Here is a 12,193-nt window from a genome sequence, read left to right as displayed (position 1 = left end):
CAGCTGCCTGGCTGGCAGAGAATGGATTCTCCTCTCTTCCCTTTCGCATCATGTGCTTTCCAGGCGCCATGTTGGGCTCCTAACAGGCGGCTGCTCCACTCGGGGCCAAGGCCCTATTCCCACCCCCCAAACAGCTCGCTCCCAGGTCCCCCTTCACCTCCTTCCAACCCACAGAGCACAATTACCCAAAAGGGCTCGGGGAAGAGGGGGCGGGGGAAAAATCACTCCCCACCTTACCGGGAGGGGGGGGACTTCAAAAGGCTTTAACTCTTACTTCCCCACACCACGAACTGCCTTCCAGTCTCCCCCTCCCCAAAGGAGCGCGTATGTGTCGGGATACACGAGGCGGTGGCCTAAATAGGGAGCTGGGGAGCGGAAGTAGGACTCCACCCTTGATCCTCCCCACTCCCTCCCCCCACGAAAGAGGCCCATGCTCGAAGCCTGGGCCAAAGACCAAGAACCTGAGTTGGAGGGGGAGAGGGTTGGAGAGGAGGAACACCGTCCCCCTTCGGATGGAAGCGAGACCTGGGATGAGGCTGACACTAAAATCAAGGAGTATTAGAAGAATAGGAGGCTGCGGGGTGTATAAAAACCTTGGCGGTTTGGGCCTCGATGAGAGAGACGATCTCCTTGGCGAAGGGCAGGTTCTCCTCGGCTAGAATGGTCAGCATATTGATGTGCGGTTTGCTATTGAAGGTCAGGTCTTCGAGTGATGACTGATAATCCCGACAGGCGTCCTCCCGGGCCCCCGCAGTACCGGCCTCGGCCGGCGTCTGCTCTGACATTGCGCCGCGGCCCCCCTCCGAGGTCCGCCGCAGCTGAAGCTGAAGCCGCTCTGGATACCCCGCCTCCCTTCCGACTCCTCTCTTCCTCTCCCCGGGTCTCTCGCGGCTCCGGCTTCACCACATGCTGACCGCGGAGGGGGGTTGGGGGACGACACAGGGGGAACCTCGGGTATGAAACGCCGCCGTCTCACGGGTGATCTCCGTCCACTTCCAGCCGCCACAGAATCTTCTTTCTCCACAGACACAAAATGGCGGCGGCAGTGGCAGCTCCAGGTCCGAAAATGTCTGTGTTCCCAACCGCTGCGTCGTGCGAAATGAGCTAGGGGAGGGGAAATGTGCGGTAAGAGGGCGGGGCCGTTGATAACACAAGACGCGATTGGCTAGCCCTGCAACGTCACAAGCCCCGCCCCCGGCCCTTCCGCTGAACGTCCTGGCACCACCTTCTTTTCGGGATCCTACCCGGACTTTTGCAACACCTAGTTCTCAGAAGTGGGGTGGAAAAGACGGCCCCTCTCATTGGCCGATTCGTAAAGGACTGTTCGGTCATTTGTTGCCATAACAACCCATTCAGGGAGGCCAGTGGGCCCGGGGGAGGCTGTTCCCGAGGCCCAACCCAACCGGTTTAAGGCGAGCGCTCAGCGGCCGGCTCTTCGACCCTCCCTCCGCATCGCCCCGGCAGCTGAGGCGCTCTGTCAATCATCAGCCCTTCTGGCAGCGCGAAAAGCAAAGGCTAAACCGGGAGGAGGCGTTCGGCCCGCCCTGCCTACCTCCTTCGCGTCCTGCGACTCAGGTGCTCCCTAGAGCCTGGGCGGGCCCCGCTGTCGCGGCCGACCGTCCCCTCCCGGAGCCGAGGGCTGGAGGGAAGTGCCGGCTTCACCCGGAAGCTCGGGAATAGCCCCTAGAGTCGGCCCCGGCGCTCTGCTTTCCACTGCCACAGACAAAAAACACCTCGGCTTGCTCTCTAGAGTTGAAGCCCTTTATTTAGAAGATGTGTGTGAGAGAGAGAGGAAAAGAGGAAGGCTTTTCTATGAGGCATGTGGAGGAGATATTTGGGAAGCCCGTCCTGAGTTCTAGGAAAGGTTTCTCACCACAGCCTCACCCAGCCCCGAGCCGATAGCTCCTTCGAAACACCCCTAGGGTTCGCAGTTTGGGTCACCTAATACTACATAAATACTTGCAAGGATCTTTTCCCAGGCTTCTAAAATCCTATTTGGAGGCTGGAAATGACGCAAAACACAGCATTCAAGTGCAGAGGAGCTGCCACAGAACACAATAAACTAGATGGTGGTTTTTGTTTGTTTTGTTTTTGTTGAGTCGAGATAGTAATCTAAATGTAGGCTGGAAAAAAAAAGGTATTACATAAAACGTGCATTGTCCTCAGGCCTCTAGGCTCTGCAGAGGTCCCTTGTTGTTCCCCGGAAGAAACCACTCTTAAAGTAATTCCTTTATTTGTCTATGTAAAGTAACATTTTCGTTTTCTTTTGTTTCCTTTTGGGGTTTTTCAGCAGCTTGATTTGAGGTTTATTAATACATAATAGCACATATTTAAAGATTGTTTTGACATGTGTGTTTCATTTCTTCCTAACGTGATACCGCAAATGAATGAAAACCTAAGGAGGAGAACTTATCTTTTGTTATTTGAAGCTACTAAATATTGTTGAATAAGTATTTATGAATCTCAACTTAATACCATTGTTAGTGATGATACTTAGTTATAATAGAGTTAACATTGAGAAACTGTCAAAGTTCCTCTTTTCTCAAGGGACATGTCCGCGGTAAAACAGCCCTTCTAATAGTTCTCCTTGTAATTTTAAAGCTGAACTTAGTTACTAAACTTTTAGTTACAGAAAATACCTTGTCTTCCCTTATTTTTTATATCATCTTAACAACCAAGTGAACTTTTAAAAAATAAGTTTTCATAGCTCTGATTTGGCTTCTATTGTGTCCCTCCGAAGCTACAGAGTAAACAGTATATGCTTAGCATATAAATCAGCAAATCTATGTACCCACAAAAGAAGGGGAAAACTCAAGAGCGTTATACAATCGTATTTGAATTACCCGCTTTACAAGAATACGCTTTTACTTTATATATACTCCACAAACTAGATCATCAGTATTTTTAAATATACAAATGAATGCATGAAACTTCTCCCGTGACAGGTTCAACTCCAGTTCTTTTAACGCGCTCTGCACCTACATTAAGCCCATCTCTATGCTAGGTGCATTGGTGACCATGATAGGCTCTGGGCCTGGCCCTCATGATACTTAGAGCCCAATTATAACCTCATGGAATAAAATGGAAAAAGTACTACACCTGACCAGGAAACAGTGGGTACCCCAGAGCTATTATAAAAAATCAAACCAACTGGTTATTGTTTCTTTTCTTTCCTTTCTTTCTTTTTTTTTTTTGAGGAAAATAGTTATACTCCTCCCTTGGTTCACGGTGTTGACAAGAGGACTTAACTCTTCCCCCTAAAAACCTCTGTCAGGAAATCAGGTACCTTTTTGATGTAAATGATGTCATCAGACTAAAATGTGTAGACTAAACATAGAAAGTCAAAAGGAAATAAGGGAATAAGAATTAAAAAGCAACCCCTTTATAAACAGATAATTAACTAGCACTTTCAGCAGGTAAAATATTATCTTTAACATGTGAATCCAGTTTGTATAAATAATATGCAGGAATAATATTTATAGTGTATATATATGTATGTATATATATATATATATATATGAGTATATGTATGTGTGTGTGTGTTAGTTGCTCAGTCATGTCCAACTCTTTGCAACTGCATGGACTGTAGTCTACCAGGCTCCTCTGTCCATAGCATTCTACAGGCAAGAATACTGGAGTAGGTAGCCATTCCCTTCTCCAAAGAATCTTCCCGACCCAGGGATCGAACCCAGGTCTCCTACATTGCAGGCAGATTTCTTTACTGTCTGAGCCACCAGGAAAGCCCCATGTGTATGTATATATGTAAAATATTTACATATTTTATATATATATATATATATATCATTGCTCAAGGGCTTCCCTTGTGGCTCAGCAGTAAAGAATCTGCCTGCAATGCAGGAGATACAGGAGATGAGGGTTTGATCCTTGTATCAGAAGATCCCCTGGAGAAGGGCATGGCAACTCACTCCAATATTCTTGCCTGGAGAATCCCATGGACAGAGGAGCCTGGGCAGGCTGTAGTCCATAGGGTCCCAAAGAGTCAGACGCGACTGAAGCAACTTATCACATGACTGCTCAAAACATGAAGAAAATTTGTATCCACTTAAACATTCTTTGTTATTTAGACATTTTACAATCACAAAAGTAATGCATGCTTATTAAGAATTCAAGTACAAATATATAAATAAAAAATGAGGGACTTCTTGGTAGTCTAATGGCTAAGACTCCACACTCCCAAGGCAGGAGGCTGGGGTTCGATCCCTGGTCAGAAAAACTAGATTCCCACATGCCACAGCTAAGAGCCTGAACGCTGTAACTAAAGATCTTGAATGATGCAACTAAGATGGAAGATCCTGAGTGGTGCAACTAAGACCCGGTGTGGCCAAATAAATAAATATTAAAAAATGAAAGAAAGTTCCACTTTCTGCCCTTGGCCACAAGATAATTACTGTTCAGTATATAATGTATTTTCCATGCCTTTTTAGATGAACATATGCATAAACATGATATGTACAGCATATTATATTTGATCTTTACAAAAATGGGTCCATTACTTTTCAAACTCAAAGTATAATGGACATCCTTTCATGAGCAGACCTAAAACTATGTAATTCAAAGTATTTGTTTTTAAAGTTTATGGCTTAGAAATATAGCTCTCAAGAATAAAGCAATTCTAGTATCATTTCTAAACGAAGTTCTAAAACTGGCGTATAGTAAATATTCAAAGAATACTTGTTGACAGACCCAAACTTTCTGATTTCAGTTTCGCCTTGCTTGTTCACTGTTGTATTCCACTAGCTGAAGTAGGCAAATACAAGGTCAGCTGAGAACCTAGGCTAGAGGCTGGACTTGATGTTATGGCTGCTGCTAAGTCGCTTCAGTCATGTCCGACTCTGTGCGACCCCATAGACAGCAGCCCACCAGGCTCCACCATCCCTGGGATTCTCCAGGCAAGAATACTGGAGTGGGTTGCCATTTCCTTCTCCAGTGCATGAAAGGGAAAAGTGAAAGTGAAGTCGCTCAGTCATGTCCGACTCTTAGCGACCCCATGGACTGTAGCCTACCAGGCTCCTCCATCCATGGGATTTTCCAGGCAAGAGTACTGGAGTGGGGTGCCATTGCCTTCTCCGATGTTATGGAGTTGAGGGATAATCAGGGGGAAGAGGCTGACAATTCAAATCATGTGATCATCATGTTCCAAAAATCAGTTCATAGTTTGGGGCCTTATAAATTTTGCCAACAGCCCTACTTTTAGCAATCTTTTCACTTGTTTTCAGAAAAATATGATATAATTTCTCAATTTAAGTTTTACTCCCATATGTTTATTTTAACCATTCAGCATTTCTTTCCAATTGTGCTTGAAAAAAACAAAAGAATATGCAGCAAATATATACTAACAGAAAACCTCCAAAATGTTATTTCATAACAGATTATAGGTAGCTAGATTTTCTTACTAAAAGGTTGTTGATTTTTTTCGTTAATCTACTTAACATGGCCCCTGCTGTCATGGAGATAGTTACATTGTATATGTGCTCAAATGTTCAGTTGCCGCCCACTGGTTGGAACCATATGGACTGTAGCCCACCAGGCTCCTCTGTCCTTGGGATTCTCCAGGCAAGAGTACTGCAGTGGAGTGCCATTCCTGCCCCCCCAGAGGGATCTTCCCCACCCAGGGATCAAACCCTCATCTCTTATGTCTCCTGCATTGGCAGGCAGATTCTTTACCACTAGCGCCACCTGGGAAGCCACATTGTATATATGTAGTCTATATTTTATATATATAGAGAGAGGAAACAGAGAGAAAGAGAGTCATAGTCTGCTGAGTGAGATAAGCAATTAAACCAACGATTACAGCATGACAAGAGTCATACCATACAATGTAACAAGATAGCAACATAACCTGTGACTGTGAAAGAAGCATGTAAATCAGACTGGAGTGGTCAGGTAAGCCCTCCCTGATTTGTTAACATTTGACAATTTTCAAAGGCATGAGATTAAGGAAATAAGGGCGTTCCTAGCAAAAAGACAGGTAGATCTAGGTTTTGTGGGTCCCAAAGCATACACAATTTGGAAGACCTTCCCGGAGAAAAAGAACACAATATTACACATATAAAGTTTTATGGCCTATGTTAAGTGAGGTTTTGCTGGTTTCACTGTATGTCCAACCTATTTGAAGTAATCTGTTCAAACAAGGAAATAAATCTCTGAGATCTGCAACTATTTTAAAACAGATCAAAAATATGTGTGTAGGAGAATTTATGAGGTAAGAGCAATTGCAAATAGCCTTTTATGAGCTTTGAAGTATAAGAAATGGGAGTCCACTGAAAGATTTTTATTGGGGGGTGGCCAGATTTTTTGTATCAAAAGATAATTCTGGGAGTGCCAGGTCTGGTTAAAAAAATTATTACATTTCTTTCAAATGTATTTATTTGTATTTTCAAATGTATTCATAAATAATCAAAATTATTTATTTCTTTCAAAACTCTTAGGGTTGCCTTTTGTGTGTATTTAAGAAAAAAAAAGTGATGCTGCTTAAACAAAGGTAACTACAGTGTAAGTTTCATGGGGTGAAAAGCAGATATACATAATGTAATTTTGATGTATAGTTTTGGTTATAAAGTTTACTCTGAGAATTATGTGAATTAGGACTTTCTTGCTTGTCCAGTGGTTAAGAATCTGCCTGCCCATTCAGGAGACACGGATTCAATCCTGATCTCGGGAGACCCCACATGCCAAGGAGCAACTAAGCCCATGGGCCACAAGTACTGAACCTGCAATTTAGAGCCCTAGAGCTTCAATTTCAGTATACCACACACCTAGAGCCCTTGCTTCCCAACAAGGGAAGCTACTGCAATGAGAAGCTCGCACATCGCAACTGGAGAATAGCCCCTGCTCTGCCCGTAACTAGAGAAAGCCTTCGCACATCAATGAAGACCCAGCACAGCCAAAAATAAATAAATATAGATTTTAAAAAAGGAATTATGTGCTTTAGTTTTAACTGCATCACATTCTAAAATTCATTTCCCAGATTACCTGGTGGCGGAAAGTCTTGTGAGTCAAAATAAAAAGCCCTGTTCTTCTTAGCACTTAAATCATTTTCTGGTGGTGATTTCTGCTCTGAGAAGCCAGTTCATCTAATTCCAGGACTGTTCTGTGCCAGGAAATAACTCAGGTTAAGGCAAGAACAGAGCCTGTTATCACGTAAGTGAACTAAACTGAAGGAGTGTGTATAGGTACTGCATAGAGAAACCATAACTCAGAATAGTTGTTCAAAGCATGGAGGCTGAGAAAATAGTTCCACTCCTTTCCCTGTAGCAGTTTCTTAACCCAATGACTCTTAAAAAAGTTATCTAACGTCTTTGAACTTCTGGTTTCTCATATGTAAAAGGGAATTATTGACAAGTCTTACGTTATAAGGTACTACAAGGATGGAATGAGATGATAGATATTATTGTGGACTTTATCCTGGTACATTGACCCAGAAATCTCACTTCTAATTCCACACAAGACCAATTTACTTACATTTGGGAAATAAAGTGTGTAGAAGACTATTTGAGCTTCCCAGGTGGTTCAGTGGGTAAAGAATCCGCTTGCAATGCAAGAGACGCCAGAGACTCAGATTCGATGCCTGTGTGGGGAAGATCACCTGAAAAGAGGGCATGGCAACCCCCTCTAGTATTCTTGCCTGGAGAATCCCGTTGACAGAGGAGCCTGGTGGCTGCAAAGAGTCGGACATGACTGAAGCAACTGAGCACATATGCAGCAGTAGGTTATTCATTCCAGCATGGCTTGAAGTAGCAACATATTGAAAATGATTGAAATGTCCATTGTCATGGGACAGACTAAAATATGGTGAAGTGAAAGTGAAAGTTGCTCAGTCGTGTCCAACTCTTTGCAATGCCATGGACTATATAGTCCATGGAATTCTCCAGGCCAGAATACCGGTGTGGGTAGCTTTTCCCTTCTCCAGGGGATCCTCCCAACCCAGGGATCAAATCTGGGTCTCCCACATTGCAGGCGGATTCTTAACCAGCTGAGCCACAAGGAAAGCCCATACATCTGTGCAATAGAAGAGCAGTTCTCAAACTTTTTAATCTCAAGACCATATTACATTCTTGAAATTTTTTGAGGACCCAAATATCTTTAGTTTATATGGATTACATATAGTAACATTTATCATTTTAGAAATTAGAACTTAGACATAAAAATATTTATTCATTTAATACAACAATAATAAATCCTTTACATGTTAATCTCAAAATATATTTTTTAAAAATTTAAATTCTTTTTGGCCACACTGCAAGCACAGATTGTGGGATTTCAGTTTCCCAAACAGGGATGGAACCTGGGTCCCCCCACAGTGGAAGCATGGAGTTTCAACCACTAGATCACCAGGAAATTCCCTAAACACATTTTTTTTCTTTTTTTAAAAATTTATTATTATTGAAGTATATTTGATTTACAATGATGCATTAGTTTCAGGTGTACAGCAAAGTGATTCAGCTATATATGTATGAATATATATTCTTTCTCAGATTATTTTCCATTATAGATTAATAATATTTTTCTTTTTATTTTATATCAGAGTATAGTTGATAAACAATGTTGTGATAGTCTCAGGTTTGCAACAAAGTGATTCAATTATACATATACATATATCCACTTCTTTTCAAATTCTTTTCCCATTTAGGTTGTCATATTATATTGAGCAGAGTACCCTGTGCTATACAGTAGGTCCTTGCTGGTTAACCATTATAAATATAGCAGTGTGTACATGTCAGTCCCAAACTCCCTAAAACTATCCCTTCCTCCCACTCTTTCCCCCATGGTAACCATATGTTCATTCTCTAAGTCTGTGAGTTTGCTAAAAACATGATTTTTTTTTTAATTATATTTTCCAAACACACTCAAAAAGTCAGTAAGAAAGGTAGCATGGTTTATATTTTTAGCAAATCTCTTTAATGTCTGGCTTAATACAAGACAGCTGGATTTTTAGGTTTGCTTCTGCATTCATTCTGTTGCAATACACAGAACATATGGACACTGGAAAACTCCACTGTACTCTAGTGAAAGAGACTGAAAAAGGAAAATAACATCTTAATATTATGAAAATAATTCTGACCTCGAGACTCCCCTCAGTTTGAGACCGGTAGATTGGAATATTATGTGACTTTTTTAAAAGAATGAGAAATCTCTTTATGTGTTGCTACAGAATATTCTCTAACATACATTGTAAAGTGAAAAAAAAAACACAAGATACAGAATCCTGTAATAATATGTTAATACTACATTCGTTTTTAAAAATCAGGGAAACACAACATACACACATAATGATGTACATGTTTTTATGTGCAAATAATATCACTGGAAGAATATACCAGAGAAATGAGTAATATTAATTGCCCTTGGACAGGGCAGCGTGGGAAACAGAGTAAGAAGAAATCTTTTCACTTCATTCTCTTTTTTGCCTCTGGAACTTTCCACCTTATGAAAGTATTAACTAATGAAAAAAATTAAATTTCTTTTTAAAGAAAATGATGATATGTATATATATTTTCCGCAAGTCCTGGAAGATGCTTAATGAGTTATATATAGCGTCTTTTTATTCTGAGATAAAACCATTATTCTAAAAGTTTTTTTTTCTTCTACAATTTTTTTTGATGGGAGGGCTACATCGTGTGGGATATTAATTCCTCCACCAAGGACTGAACCCACACCCTCTACAGTACAAGCATGGAGTCTTAACTGCCGGACCACCATGGAAGCCCCTAAAAACTGTCTTTTTTTTTAACAATAGGAAAAACATAAAACAATTAAAAATATTTTATTCAAATGCACACAGTCTTATTAAGCTGCTTCAGAATTAAATACATGAAATCTAAACATTCAGATAACTGCAGTTACTTTACATCTGTTATTAGAATCAGTTACTTTGCATCTGTTATTAGAATGATCATAACAATCATGGACATAGACAAGCAAAATTCTGAAAATAATGTCAATTCAATCACACAGCAAATAAATGAGCTACCTGATCACTCAAACGAAGAAACCTAAGACAAATCAGAAAATTTCATAGAGCCAAATCATCATAAACTTTTAAAAAAATTGTTTAATACTAATCATTGGCTTGAAAAAGTTTTTGCTCCATATCAGTCAGCATTAAACTTTTAGAGGCTTTTAGCTGCAAATATTTATTTCCTCTCTCACTGATCTGTAGGTTGGATGCGACTCTGCCAGGCTTGACAGGAATCAGGCTTGATTCCAGGCTGCTGGTTGGATTCAAGCCTATGCCACATATTTCCTCATTCTCCTTGGACCAGTGGCTACCTGGGACATGTTCTTCTCACGGAGGGTCACCAGAGTCCAGGAGAGTAAACTGAAGCATAAGATGCCTCTTGAGATCTTGGCCTGCAACTGGCACACTTGTCATTTTGGCCCACATCTCATTCACCAAACCAAGTTACAAGGCCAAGTACATCATAGGTTGGGGTAAGAGGAGATATCCTCTGCCTCCTCTAGTAGGAGACACTAAAAATTAATATGATAAGTATGCGGATGTAGAATTGTAATACAGGAAGTTCATGAAGCATGGTGAGCAATGGTTCAATCTAGCATATCATTTTCAAAGAGTTCAATGTGCTCCTTAATGGCTTAAGAATAATGACTCTGGGTAGATGCAGTCCAAGATACGACACAAAATCTCTGGTCTATAAACAATCTCATTCTGCTGAACTGGTAGCCCCGGTTTCCTTGGGTTGGTAAACATAGATACAATGAAGTAAATCAAACCCGTATTGGAATAATCTGTATACTTCTTGTTTTTCAGTTACTAAATCATGTCCGACTCTTTGCAACCTCATGGACTGTAGCACACCAGAATCCTCTGTCTTCCACTATCTCCCAGAGTTTGCTCAAATTAATGTCCACTGAGTCAGTGATGCTCACCGGCGATACTATCTGTACATATTTGGTATTTATTTGAGAGAGAAGGGAGCAAGATGGTGCAGTAGTATGACTTTGCAGCCAATACAAGCCACCACCTTCCTCTGGCCCCAGGTTGCCCTCCTCAGCTTTCAGCTTTGCTGAGTATAGCAGCTCAAGTTGCCTTTGCCACCACACACTGGATCGTGAAAGAAAGACAAGAAGACCCAGCAGCAGGATTTTTGCTGAGTGTGTGGCAAGGCATGAAACCTAAGGCTGGACTAGATGACAAAGACAAGATCTTGTGGTACAGAGGTCAAAACATACTACTTGAAAAGAGTCTTCTAATTTGCATACAACCCATCTTTCCCTCAAGACGTTTGAAACCAGAAATGAAACAAAACTAATTAAAGACGCAAACTACCCTGGATCACCTCAACTATTGTTTGGACCAAAGTGATCAAGTCCTTGGTCTTCATGCCTAACAGAAGAAAGGGCATGTCTTCTAGGGGAGAGGAGGTAATATGTACTCCAGTAACTATGGTCTTTTAAAACATTGTCTGGATGACGTCAATTAAAAATTAAAAGACTTGAGATGAAACAGGGCAATGTGATCTAAAATCAAGAGGGAAAAAGTCAATAAAAATAGAAGCAGATCTATAGATGACCCAGATGTTGAATTAAGACGGAAGAACTTTAATATAACTACTGTAAATATATTAAAATTATTTGATGAACAGAATGAATGAAAGATAAATATTTTAAACAAAGAAATGAATCTCTAAAAAGAAAGAACAAAATGGAAATACAGACATAAAAGAAAACGTGAATATTTAAATATAGCTCAGTAAATTTATAGCCATTGTTTCCCAATCATCTTGATTCAATATGTGAAACATTTTGGTATAGCTGATAGAGACTTGAGAAACACCTTGATCTCATTACAATATAATAACACTCTAGCTCTAAAGTGTATCATTTTCTCAGAGGATTTCATTTTCTTTCTGTTGAAAAATGTTTAACCTTTTGCAAAAAGTCTGTGAATGCCCTCTGTTTTGGACTCCTGACCTCCTATATACCATCACCATCTAGAACATTTCAGAGAAAGTTCTATTACAAACACAAGTAACTGTTCATTTTTAAAATTGTTTTGACATTTACAGATTAATACAGAAAAATCAACTGCCCTGTGATCTTGGAGGAGCCAGGGTTTTCATATGCTTCTGTTTACTCCTTTGATTGTAAGACATTACAATCAAAGACATTACATGGTCTTATTTTCACCATCCTTGGTATATCTTTATTCTTC

At 40.8% G+C, this 12,193-nt stretch overlaps 1 protein-coding gene across 9 annotated transcripts in view; it reads right to left on the bottom strand.

The window, feature by feature from the left end:
* The window catches only part of PCF11 (PCF11 cleavage and polyadenylation factor subunit), a 103,153-nt gene that overhangs the window by 23,598 nt on the left and 67,362 nt on the right, over nt 1-12,193 (bottom strand). For 7 of the 9 annotated variants that reach the window (XM_081536836.1, XM_081536833.1, XM_081536834.1 and 4 more), the window contains exon 1: nt 594-1,072. The exons of the other annotated variants lie outside the window; for them this stretch is intronic. In XM_081536836.1, coding sequence (XP_081392962.1) covers nt 594-785 — 192 coding nt within the window. In that variant the 5' untranslated portion in view covers nt 786-1,072. Of the gene's footprint in view, nt 1-593; nt 1,073-12,193 lie in introns of those variants that run through there. 9 annotated transcript variants of the gene reach the window in all.

Source organism: Giraffa tippelskirchi, chromosome 10 (genome assembly GCF_054371585.1).
Source record: "Giraffa tippelskirchi isolate mGirTip1 chromosome 10, T2T-mGirTip1v1.2.pri, whole genome shotgun sequence".
NCBI classification, from domain to species: domain Eukaryota; kingdom Metazoa; phylum Chordata; class Mammalia; order Artiodactyla; family Giraffidae; genus Giraffa; species Giraffa tippelskirchi.
The sequence above is the reverse complement of the archived record's forward strand: the minus strand, read 5'-3'. Positions and strand labels throughout refer to the sequence as shown.